At 40.8% G+C, this 12,859-nt stretch overlaps 1 protein-coding gene and 1 long non-coding RNA gene across 2 annotated transcripts; both read right to left on the bottom strand.

Moving 5' to 3' along the window:
• Nucleotides 1–426: 426 nt before the first annotated feature.
• Nucleotides 427–6,206, bottom strand: LOC135496566 (uncharacterized). The gene is made up of 12 exons (XM_064785928.1): nt 6,146–6,206; nt 5,732–5,825; nt 5,280–5,383; nt 4,917–5,054; nt 4,507–4,716; nt 4,226–4,336; nt 3,836–4,035; nt 3,520–3,630; nt 3,243–3,326; nt 2,960–3,047; nt 2,661–2,744; nt 427–2,465 (listed from the first exon to the last, which is right to left on the bottom strand). The coding sequence occupies exons 1-12, from the start codon at nt 6,204–6,206 to the stop codon at nt 427–429; spliced, it is 3,324 nt and encodes a 1,107-aa protein (XP_064641998.1).
• Nucleotides 6,207–6,233: 27 nt separating this feature from the next.
• Nucleotides 6,234–7,285, bottom strand: LOC135496626 (uncharacterized). Its single transcript, XR_010448703.1, has 3 exons — nt 7,182–7,285; nt 6,593–6,652; nt 6,234–6,401 (listed from the first exon to the last, which is right to left on the bottom strand). It is a non-coding gene; the product is annotated as an uncharacterized LOC135496626 (long non-coding RNA).
• Nucleotides 7,286–12,859: the final 5,574 nt, after the last annotated feature.

Raw genomic sequence — 12,859 nt, forward strand, 5'->3', positions numbered from 1 at the left:
CTCGATGTCACTTACCAACTGCCCATAGGTATAAAAGTGCAAGTGGCGATCTCCGATTATATCCTCATGGGTAAGGAATACAAGACTCTTTTATAACAAATAAATTTATTAAAAATGTCTTATCAAATTTGTATAATCTACAAAAATATCAATTAACAGAGACAGATAAACAGTAACAAAATCAAGTGATAATATGTTAAAGGTTGAACACTTTGATAAAAAATAATTCTTGGTAACGATTAAAACAACTCTATTCATTTGAACAAGGACTGAACAATACTAATAGCATCAGGAAGAGTGCTTGTGATGTATTCACGATTTCTCTTATGCAAGTATGCCATCTTCGCGGTTCATTTTGAATTGCCCGTTACAAATAACAGATAATAATAACTTATATTTATATCATCATGTGTTTAACAGACAGAATCAACTTTCATTAACTACTTTAAGTGGACTAGAGCTTTCCTGAATATGCTTCGGTTGGGAATCAGCATCAAGATCCATCTCCTGGCTTTCATCTTCTGCCATTGACATGGCAGGACTTACAGGTCCGACATCCATTGCCTGGCGGTCGGGGTTGTCAGCGAGATCAAATTCAGGGCTGTCACATCTTGTGGGGACCTGTAAAACTTGACTGTCTGGCTTGTCAAGGTCTTCAAATTCCATGACAGGGCTCTCAGGTCTTGGATCAGCTGGTACAGTGCATTGAAAGGATTCCTTCGATGCCTCCAGTAGCACCAGATCCAATTCCCGACTATCCTTGTCAAAAACTTCATGTACTTCTGCTGAAATCTTGACTTTATGATTCTGGGAACTTTCTTTTCGACATTTGGCATCGTTATTCTTTTCCTTTCTTAGACCAAGTTTTGAAGTTTTCTTTGGGGTAACGGCTTTCGTCTTCACAACAGTCTGGGTTGTGTCTGTCTTAACATTTGCAGTAGATCTACTAACGACGGGGGCTACAAACTTCGACTTGGGCTTGACAAGAAAACGATCCATTGGACCAGCAACTTTCTTCTCCATCTTCAATGCTGTTTGAGCTTTAACAGCTTTAGCCGGACTGCTATGCATTTTATCAACGGTCTTGGGAATATGGGCGACCGCCTGTATGGGACTTTTCTCAGCTTTCTGGTCAGACTTTGCTGACGGACTGCTGCATACCTTTGGTTGTGACGAACAGGGACTGCCTTGGACTTTCTTCCAAGATATCTTAGACTTGCTACCAGGAATATCTGTCTCCTTCGCATTGTCCTCTGCTGCCTTCACAGATTCAATGACACTCTCCTTTTCAGCGGCATCACGGGTCAACTCCGAGTCTGCGGATGCCTCAGTCTTCACAGGATCCCCCTTTCCTTTCACTTTCTTCCTCTTCCGCTTCTCTTCACCTTCACTCTCAGACTTTATGCGCTTCTTCTGTATTTTTTTCTCCTTTACTTCCCCAGTCTCACTCACAGCCTTCTTCTTCTTTCTGTCCTCGGTGTTTTCACTATTTAGCTTCTTCTTTTTCTTCTCTTTCAGTTTCACATTTTCCTTATCTATATCATTCTTCTTCCTCTTCTTTATAGCCATTATCTTCTTTGGTTCCTTTTCACCATCATCACCATTATCTGTAGCCATACCAGCATCTTTTCCAACACCTTCCTCACCAAACTTCTTCAACAAATTCTTCTTCAATTTTTTCTCCCCATCAACTCCCTCCTTCTTCCTTGGCTTAACTACTTTCTTCTCCCCATCATCACCCTCGCTAGTGGCAACCTTCTTCTTTGGCTTAACTGCTTTCTTCTCTCTATTGTCAGACATCACCTTCTCTTTAGATTTAACCAATTTCTTCTCTCCACCAATTGCACACTCAGATGGCTCTTTCTTATTCAGTTTTGCCGATTTCTTCTTTTTACCATCACCATTTTCAGCAATCTCTGCTATCTTTCCCTCCGTGTCTTTTTCAATCATTTCCTTTTTCTTAGGTTTACACTTCATCTTCCCTTTATTGCCCGTCTCCCTAACTGTTGCATACCCTGTTGTATCTGGTACTTCCATATCATATTCTTGTGTCTTCTCAACCACATCATCCTTCTCTGTCACCTCTCCACAAATTTTGCCCTCCTTTAGGATAATTTCATCACTGCAAACTTCTTTATTTTCAGCAGTAACAACCCCATCATCAACATGATCATCATCCGCATCATCAAGATCTAAAACGTCCCCTTCATTCTCATTATCAGTACAGTATACCCTGTCATTCTTCTGACTACTACGATTTTGACTACCACTACTACATTTCTGACTACTACTTCTAAATCTAAAGTCTACTTTAGGGTTTTCAGGTAGCACTTTCAAGTGTTTCTCAACGTCGTTTCTGGTTTTCTTCTTTTTCATCTTCTTCCCGTCTTTATCCGTCCTCTCTCTTGATTTAGCTTTCTTGACTTTCTTCTTTACATCTGACTTCCCGTGCTTTGAGACAGGTTCTGCAATGAAAAAGAGTGCCAACTGTAGGTTACTGGAAGCCTTTATTTCCCAAATCCTAACATATTTTGCAATTTTTGCCAGAGGGTGTAGCTGTCATCAAGGTAACAGGGGAAATATGATAACCATCAATCTTCCCTTGATGACTGAAATAGAAAATCAACATTAAAATTTCCAATCAGAATCGCAATACTTACTCACATCATCCAAATTTTCCCCGTCAACTTTTCTCTTCTTGCGACTGCCACGCTCTTTTGGCATGGGAACATCAAAATCGTCATCTGAAATTAAAATTAAAATATTAGTCATCAAAGGTCAGCTACATGTATATTTACTGCATCATGACATCACAGAGTACGAACTTATTACAGCATAAAACACATTAAGTCTGACACAACATCCAGGTGAAGAAATTCATCATTATGATATTACGTATGTGAAGTTCTTTATCCCTCTATAGAAGCCATTTCTGATCGCTATTATCTGTAATACTCACCATCAGACATCGACATTTGCAAATCATGATAACGTTGACTTTGCTTTGAACATTTCTTCTGTTTGAATCCAAACTTTGTTAGCTTTTCCTGCAAAAAACAGAATCAAAAAGTCTTCATTAAATTATTTCCTTTACCCCAAATAATGGCCTAGAGTAAGATATTTTAGTGTTGGCACAGAGGTTTGTGGCAGGATTTTGAAATTCTGCATGTCAAACAGTAAAACATGAAATATTTAAGATAGCCATTTTTATTTTGGTCATCAAGGTGTAAACTCGAACTTACTTCAATGCTCATACCAGCAGCATTCACAGCCTGTTGAAGGGCAAAATCTCTCTGTTTCTTGTAGCTCTGCCCTTTGGCCATGTACTGAAAAGAAAATGGAATCACATTACAAAACAGAAAACCGCTTTTTAGGCTTTTTGACAAAGGTTGCTGTTGTGAGAAGTTGATTTACAGGTGTACCCAATAAGCTTGTTCAAGATGAGGTAAACGGTTCCCCAAATCCACATCTGAGGATGTCAGCAAATCAAACGCATCAAACCGAACAATATCACCGTACAGGGAAAGCGACCACTTCTTCCTCTTGGTTGCAGTTGAATGCCTTGATAGAGCCCTTCCTCACCCAGGCACGAGATTGCTTCTTGTCAAGGAACACAACATGGTAGTACAACTGGAATGGACAATATCGTGAATATGAAATCAGGTGGACAAAAACAGAAACTCTTTAAGAAGAACACACATTGAAAGCAAACTCGACAGAGGGCTTTAGCTTTTACTACATCTGTATAATCAAGCTGGAATGGAATACTTTATGAACTTAGAACTTGAGTTGTAATGCAGTAACACAAAGAAAGTGACATTGTATTTTCACTTACTGGCATCATAGGATTAATGTCCTCCGACTCATAGAATGTCCTCAGGTCAGGATCATTCTGGACCATCGCAGGCCACCATGGATATCCATCCATCTTGGCCCAGACGATAGAACCTTCAGTAAACTCTGCATAAACAAAGTTCTCCTCATTTTCCTTGTCCCAGGTTTGCTCAGGTATATCACAGCTGTCGAAGTCTTCATCTGTTAAAGGATAGTAATAGGAAGTTAGGATGATACGCGGAACATCAGGGGTGGATCCTGATTGGAAAAAACGGGATGAATGTCCTGATGAGGGTAGTCAAGCAGTGTATCTCCATGATTACGGTGCAGGTTATGGCACAACCGCATACACATGCATTTCTGTACTGAGGCATGCTGGAATAAAACCTACCTGTACTTATATTACAGGTCCACTTATTTGGCAACTCCGATGGGTCACTCACATCTCTTAACAACCTCCATTTTCTACACCATCTGTTGTCACACTGCACCCATGTGCCAACTGAAATACGAAGAAATGAATAAACCTGACTAAGTCCTGAAAACAACTTTCATGTCTCATATAAATAGGGCAGCAACAAGATATTCATAATCTGATCACCTAATGGCCGTATATGAAAACTTAGGGAGGTAGTCTACTATGTTGCAGTAAGATTTGATGGAAACACTCACCCTCTTCAAGTTCAGCTTTCATTAGATCAACCTCTAGCTGCTCCAAGGGTGACAAAGGCTTAACCCCCTCACCGTCGCCAGCTGCATCTTGCTCCATCAAACCAGATATATCTTCCTCAATTATCTCTGTCTCATCTGTTACTTTCTTTGGTTTCTTGCTCTTCCTTTTCTTCCTTACTTTCTTCTCCGTCTTTTCTTCATAGACCCCACCTGAAATGGATAAAGACATATCTAAAAAAGTACAAAATCAAAATGCACCCAATGCCCAACAGCCCAATTTTGCAATACCTCACCAGTCCTGCACCTTTTGAGACACCGGAGCCAGAGTCTGAGGGAAATGACGATGTACAAGTATTCCGACCTCTTGCAAATATAAAATTATTAAAGGTATGTGTTGGTTTTGGCCTCACCTCGTGTCTCCTCCTGGGACTCCAGAGGACTGAAGACATCCACATTTTCACCTCCGGTAGCCGTGCCGCATGGCTCTGTTTCATGTGACTCGCTCTTCGACCTCTTCCCCTTCTTCTTTTTCTTCTTGATTTTTTCTGCTGAATCAGCAGAACGACATTACATTCAATTAACAATAGAACATAACTTTGAAAACAGCAAATAGTTCAGAAGTTATCCATTACAACAAAAGGCAGAGAAATGGATGTGGTTTTGAGATATGAACGGTAAGAGCAGAGTAAATTTCTGGACCGATGGACACTTTCTTCTTCATATCAACCTGGTGGACGTGAACAAGCTTCCTTCTTTGACTCTTAGATGCAAACCTTTTTGTTTCTTGGACTTCGATGCTGCCTTATCTGCTTGCTCCTGGCTGCTTCTCCAGGCTGCTGCCGTGGTACTTTCATTGGTTTGTTTCAGGACTTCCAAGCTGTAATGAAACGGGGTGAATATTGTGAGAGCATTCACAAAGGACAATATCTCAAACCAGGACTAACGAGGAAGGTCCTAGTGACTATCTCACAGCATGTCCATGTCACCATCCGAAGAACACACAGAAACAAAACTATTGACATACCAGGGACAGGTTTAAAGAATGGGCTAGTCATACCTCAACAGGGTGAATACTGTTGAAAAAGAGCATTCAAAACAGGGACAATATCACAACCCACGCAAGACTTACAGAGAGATAATTTATGGTTGTCCTGGGCAAGCGTAAATGTTCAAGTGGGACAATCAAACCCAGTTTAAGACATTAGTTATTGAATTAAAAACCTGCCGTATATCATCAGGAAGCGCTTCTACGTCAATGTCGAGGACAACACCATTTTCATCAGGGTCCTCATCATCGTCTTCCACTTCATCTTGCAGTTCTACACAGAGAGAAATACTGTAGGACAAAGTCACAATCTCACCATGGAATGAAAAACATGGATTATACTGTTGTCAGCTGTGGGAGACTTCATGTCATGCAAGATGAACTTCTTCAGGCCTTCTATACAGAGCCAGAGGACCTTGAAACTTTCATCCTTTACCCCTGATCAGATTGGTAGGATCCTTATCAGGGTCTTTTTTGTCCTTTCGAAGGAGGGGAGTTTTAGACTAACACACAACCATGATAAATTGGAATGATAAATCTTCACCAAGTCTCACTGCGATGTACATGTAACTCATTACTGGAAACATATCTTACCCTCAATATCATTGAGTAAGGCTTCAAAGTGATCTTCTATTTCATTTTGTTCTTCTTCCATTTCTTCTCTGTCTTCCACATCTTCACCACATCTCTTTTCTCCACTATCCTTTGATTTCTTCGCTCCATCTTTTCCTTTCCTCACCCTTTCCCCTCGCTCTGATTCACCCTGTGGCTTTTTCTCCTCCTTATTTCCTGTGATTTTCTTCTTTGGTTTCTTCAGTTTGTGTTTGGGTGGCTCAGAATTTTCATCATTCTGAAAAGACTTCAGTCATCATGTCATTTCCACTGTGCAAGAGTTTCATTGCAAAACACAATAAATATCAGTTTTTGTAAAAATGGCTTACAGGGATTCAAAAAAGACAACACATGAACTTTTGCCTATTTTGCCACACTATGAAAGGGTTAACCAGTTGAAAACTGCCACATTGCATTTTTGATACAAACCTCTGATTTGGATTTTCTTTTCTTCACCTTTTTCTTCTCATTGGCTTGTTCAGATCTAGCCTATTTAAAGAGAAATCGATGACAATTCACTTGATATAGATAATAGACTCGCCGATAGTCATTTACTCTAAGCCTGGGGCCATAATAATAACATCACCATTACAATACTATCACAATAATCTTAGGGCAACAATAATCCAGTCGTTTTAAAACTATGATTGCAATAAATTATGATAATTTATGTAACCGTGTTAGTAAACTGGAGTAGAGTGTTACTGATGATATTTAGTTAGTGACATCTATACTCAGGCTAAAAAACTGATAATGATCTCCATATCATTCATTTGCAACAAAAGTGGGGTGTTGACTGTGCACTTAAGTCTGTTGGATTGATTTGTACATGCACATGGATTGGAAGCCTATTGTATTTGAGAGACTAAACAATAATGTTCAGCACAGAGTGAAAGCCACAGTCAGCCAAGCTGTCCCACTTGCAAACTGCAGGAAACCAGTCATCAATATAATGCTTCAGGCATAGGCAAAGATAGGTCAATTGAATAAAATCCTGATTCCATTTGTTTAGTCTTACCACTTTTGTTGCCTCTTTCTTCTTTTTGACTAGTAAGGGAGGTTCTTCACAAAAAAATTGAGGACCATCTCCACCACCATCCACAGATCTTTTTGGAACTGAAATGAGACAAAAACTTGATACCTCATCACTTTCTGAAAGTGATGAGGTATCAAGTTTTGCTTATAAGTTTTGATTAAAAAGGTTTTACAATCAATGAAACCAGGATGAATTAATAAAGACTAGTGTTATTTATTCTTGATGGAACATAAAAGTCCACTTTTTACAGTTTTTAATCATATTATACCTGCAATCGAAGATGAGACATGACTGGAGTATGACCCCCCCCCCCCCCCCACCACACACCTCTCATATGGAGCTTCAATCAGGGCTCAAATATGTACAACTTCGTTCTATACCTGAAAAGGATTTGGCTGCTTTTTTCTTTGGGGGTTGGAAAGACATTGTGTTTTCTAACTGTCTAAGGGTCTTCTTCTTGGCATCTACTTTTCAAATCTCAATCAGCTAAAAAGAAATAGACAAACCCACACTGTTGCTATCAGTGGATTACAGAAGGCTTTGTTAACATCACTGTCACCAGATCAGGACATAGGCACAACCATGGCAAACAAACAGAAACAAAGACAAAAACGCTCATATTCTGCGGACAATACTGAGAATGAAACTTTTATTTACTAGAAAAAACACAAAGTATTATTACAATGTTATACAGTATATGATATAGGCCTATAGACAAAATGAGGCAACTCTCAAAAAATTAGAAGAGGGCGTGGCAGTACTGGCACCGCCACCATCCCATTAAGAGCCAGTTTTTATAAGAATCAGGCAAGATCCTATTAGAGGGTGATTCATGACCCTCTCAGATTTCTTCCAAAATTTTTATATTGGTAGATATATGTTAATAACGGACGGAAATCACATTTTCTATCCTCATTAGGGTCCGCTTTTTTTTTAGGGGCCCCTGGAATATTGGGGTCAAAATGGGCCTAAATGGCAAAATAACCAAAATGTGGTTTTCAAATGCTGGTATTTCTGTGCGCCCTTAGTGAGCCACACAGATTTTCATGCGTGTAAGTCTATTGGGTATTGACTTTCAGAAAATGTGAAAATTTTGGCGGCTGACTTAGGGCGCAGCCCATAGGTGGCGCTGCAAAACGCGACATTTCGCAATTACACACACCTTCAGAGAGGTTGTGTGGTTTGCGCCCTAAGTCAGCCAGGGTGTTTCATGCGTATTATGATACATTAGCACCTACTGCTTTGATTTAAAGGAAATTTACGGCGGCTGACTTTGGGCGCACAAGTATAGGGGGCGCTTTTTGCCGCCAAAAGGTGAAATTACCACCTTTTCGCACAACAAGTTCTCCATGCGCCCTTAGTCAAAATTGATCAAATATAGCTCAAATGGTCCCCCAGCATCTCTAGTACCAGTGGTTAGGAGGGTTTCATGGCTGGTTTGCGTATTAACCCTTTTTGCACCGTTTTTTGTCGGGACTCTAGACAAAAAGGCCAAAAATGGTAAACTGTGAACTTTCTCCGATATTCATGAAACTTACAGGCTAACTTCCTTACGTTAAAGAAAGTATTTTTTGTGAGTTTTAGGTCAAGGTGGCAAGCTACTTGGTGGCAAAATTGAAATTTGACAGAAAAAGGAGCAATTTGACCTTTATATCATGAACCGTTTATTCAAAATCAAAAGTATTCAAAAATTACCATGAAATCACCAGTATCTCAGAAACTTAAACACTTTTACAATGAATATGGTGTAAAACTTCACCAATATTTAAATGTCAGCAGAAATTTAGCAAATTACTATCAAAATAGTTAGTATGCCATTAGGGCCAAACTGTCCAACTGGATCATCACATCTAAACAGTGAACTACAGTTTATATAGTTTCATGTTCTGGTCATCTTTCTTTGAGAATATGTAATGTCCACGGCGATCAATGGATGGTGCTGATAATCTAGCGCGAATGTCATCCTTGTCCTGCCAAGATGCATGTTCATCATCAAGCCATCCAAAATACAATCCTGCAATACAGAAAAGTACCAGCTAATATTACTGACATGTATACTATCAAACTATGGGCATATGGTTGAAAAATATGTCGTATTTTCGATTTCCATTGGGGAAGAATCATCCATCACGATTCCATAATTACCTGTTCGTCTCATGTATTTTATGTGGCAAAGTTCGCCATCAACAGCTTGTACCATCCCAACATATGCCTTCTCTCCACACTGTATGATTGCGTAATCTCCTGCATGGTACTCCATTTCCCCCATGTTTTCTTCGTGAAAATCGTTGATCAACTCATCAACTATGATATGTTGCTCTGCTTGAAGATCAGATTCCTGGAGGTAAAACATCGATGTAGAATCTTTTTCGGTAAAAAGAAAATTGTCGAGGATATTGTTTCACTCAAATCGGATGGAATTGATGTTACCTGAACACTTTCTAACTCTTCATCAATCTGCTCATTCTCTTCATCCTCATTGTCACTACCATCATCAGTTGGGTCAGCTTCTGGGATTTCAAGTGTTCCACCTCGTTTCTTCTTGGCCATAAATTGAGAGAACTGTGATATAACTTGATCTCTTGCTAAGTATTCTTCTGGTGAAAACATCTTTGCGCCTTGTGCATCCTTTGCAGATCGCATCAGTTTGACAACGTTCTCAGCAGTGGTCTTTTTCCCTGTCGTCTCTCCTTTCAGGAAGCATCCTAGAACAAAGCTTTTCTGTTTCACATTTAGTCGTGTCTGTTTTCGTTTCGGTTTCAGAGCCCAGCCCTCAAAACTGACAAGGGGCGCATGAATCGATTGAGTGGGATCAAAGCTGACTTCTAAGGCTGGAGTTATGGTATGGCTGTGCAGCATTGAGTTGGTGTTGATTCGTTGGGCAAATGATGACCGTACAGTGTCCATCCCAGACTTGACTTCGGAATAGGTATGATCACCTGAGATCAAATGCTCCTCCAAGTCCTCTTGAGTCTCAAATTCTTGGGAACATCCGCTGTCTGAACAGAATATCAGAGAACAGTACGATCGATCCTGACGGTGCTTGGAGCCCATTGCTAGGTTTTGGGTGTCATTTCTTTGAGAAGTAAAGGGACTGATCTCATCCACTCCAGAGATGAATTCAAAGGGAGAGGTCGAGTAACTGACTAGTTTTCCTTCGCCAATACCATAGTATTGCCAAACAATCATTCCTTCTTCGAGAAATTTGATTGAATGGATGGACTGACTGTTCGGAATCTTTGCCCGAGTAGCATCTGAACGCGTTTTGTCGATTTCAATGACGGACACTTTGGCATTGGGAACACCAGACTTGAACTGAATGGCCAACTTCACATCTTCTGCACTCAACAGGTCGTTTCCGGCATCAACATAAGCTCTCATCAGCTTTCGGGCTATTGCGCTTTCACGGTCCGCTTGATCTTTGCCACATTGGGGCTCATTAAAATCATGTCGCACAAGCTCAACGCCGTACTTCTTGCATATCCTATACTCTGCTTCAAATGCTGATGCTGCTGCATAACACCCTGCGTTGTCAGACTTGATGAAAAGCTTTGTCACCAAAGGATTATCAGTCATGTACTGCTTTATGACATGGTCTGCCACATTCAATGTCGACAACATATCCTGATCGCATCTAAAGAGTACAGTGAAATAGACAAGCTTGGACAGTTTCCCACTACTGTTCTTTTGGAAAAATACGTCAACTGCCAGAGACATCCCCTTCTTGCCAAAGTAGTCTGACTGCTTTTCTCTAAAACTCTGTGGGAGCACCTTTTGTGCCCAATCTTTCAGCCAAACAGTGCAAGAGGTATTGTCGAGGTATTTCATCGCGTCACGTTTCGCCTTGTCCTGTTGAACCCCTCTTAGGGAATGTCGAAACCACTCTAGTACCATGCTGATATAGCGGCTAACATCATATGACAGTTCAGGGTCACCCTTCTTGTCACACTGCAACTGTATATCATCGAGGGTATCAATCAGGTTGCTGCAATCTGGGCATGACATTTCATGCACATGGGTACAGGTGACGCTCTTGAAATTCTCATCTTTCGAATTGCTCAGGGCAAACTGACAACAGTGTGTTGCACATGTGCTGACATCCTCACAGTGCATTTTATAGGCCATTTTGATATATCGCTTCCCAGATTCCAGTTTGTGCTTAACCACTTTCCTATCATCAAATCCTAGATCTTCCTTTTCTACCAGTCCCATTAATCCATCAATACCTTCTAAACCATCAGCTGTAGTGTTATCCAAACCACCTAGTGCACGTCGCTGGCTTGGTTTGATTGCGTCAAGGATGTTCCATAATGTCGATTTGGAAAGTGGTTGGAAGTCGACATCTTTGCAGTAGCCTTGATAGTCAAAGATCACATGACTTTTCAGAGACGTTATCACAGCATGTGGCACAGTCTGCTTGTCTCCCGAGTCGTACTTCAGGGTAGTAGTCCCATAAGCAACATCCTGCAGAGCCCCCGAGTCAAAAAGATAGTCCAAAAAATGCTCAGCCTTGCCATGATCAAGTTTTTGGCGACTCCAATGTTTTTCTGGGATTATACCAGCTGGTCCATACATGTCCTTCAGTTTCCGGGCCTTTTCAATTTGATATTTCGTACACTGAAAAACATCTATCATCTTCTGTTTGCTGTATTTGTCAACTGGAACCATTGACAGGACGGCGATTCTCGACTTTTCTGATGTGCAGTCTTCGTACGCCTGACAGAGATTTTCAAGGAAGTCGTCAAACTCATCATCTTCGGATTCTCGATCAGAATTGGAAAGCATCTGCTCAAGTATTTGGCCCTGCCCTGGAGCAATTTTCTCACACAAAGTTGCTCTGAATTCTGCCTGATACTGTTTGTACTTTCGCCCAAGGTAGCGTACTGTTGAGGGAGCCAAGGTATGGACAGGTGACTTCACCTGGTACTTCATTGGACTGACGCTTTCCTTGTGAATCAAGTTGTCAACATATTCATGAAGTTCCTCCTGCGACCCACCTGCAAACATTGTATCATCATCGACATTATCAGGTACACCTCCTTGGTTTTCATCATCTGCATCATCGTCAACAGGCCCATCTTCACCCCGGTTGTCATGGGCAACTTGAACGTAGGTCACTGGCGCGCGATGCTTTGAACATATCGGTCCACCGATTGGGAACTTTACTTGGTATTTTTCAGATATTTCCTGTGCAAGCTTTAGAGTAGCAGGTCTGGTGGCAAGACGGGCTTTTTTAGATTGAAAATCAACTCTTGGATGTTCTGGATGTTGGCAAATTGCTGGACTTTTCCAATAGATACCAAACGAAAATCTGTGATGGGCACAAATGAACTTGTCAGCGAAGAGATCTCTGCCTGCACGGTTTTCAATAAGTGTTTTTTCATTTAACTCGATGTTGTCTGTTACTGTCAGTCCAAGATTCCTGATGTGATTGTTCACCTCAGCATTCAAGTCCGCCACCTGACAAATACCAGTCTTGCGACTCTTTTTGTGAGCCCCACAGTTTTGAAGATCCGAGAAAAAACAGCATTTCTCATACTCTGTCTCTGAGACTGATGAGGCCATCTTCAAAGCAGCAAACTAAAGGAAAGGGAAGAACTGCAAAAGTATTGTGTAGGCGGGTCAGTTCTCAAGGCAAGATCATTTGGTGAACAGGGTGT

Source organism: Lineus longissimus, chromosome 12, assembly GCF_910592395.1.
Source record: "Lineus longissimus chromosome 12, tnLinLong1.2, whole genome shotgun sequence".
NCBI lineage: Eukaryota > Metazoa > Nemertea > Pilidiophora > Heteronemertea > Lineidae > Lineus > Lineus longissimus.

Bases quoted from the DNA above. Each gene is read 5' to 3' on its own strand.
- LOC135496566 (XM_064785928.1), bottom strand. From the start codon at position 6,206: ATGGAAGAAGAACAAAATGAAATAGAAGATCACTTTGAAGCCTTACTC. The intron at 5,826-6,145 runs GTAAGATATGTT...CTCTCTGTGTAG, and splicing joins CTTACTCAATGATATTGAGG to AACTGCAAGATGAAGTGGAA. The intron at 5,055-5,279 runs GTTTGCATCTAA...CTGCTGATTCAG, and splicing joins GAAGTCCAAGAAACAAAAAG to CAGAAAAAATCAAGAAGAAA.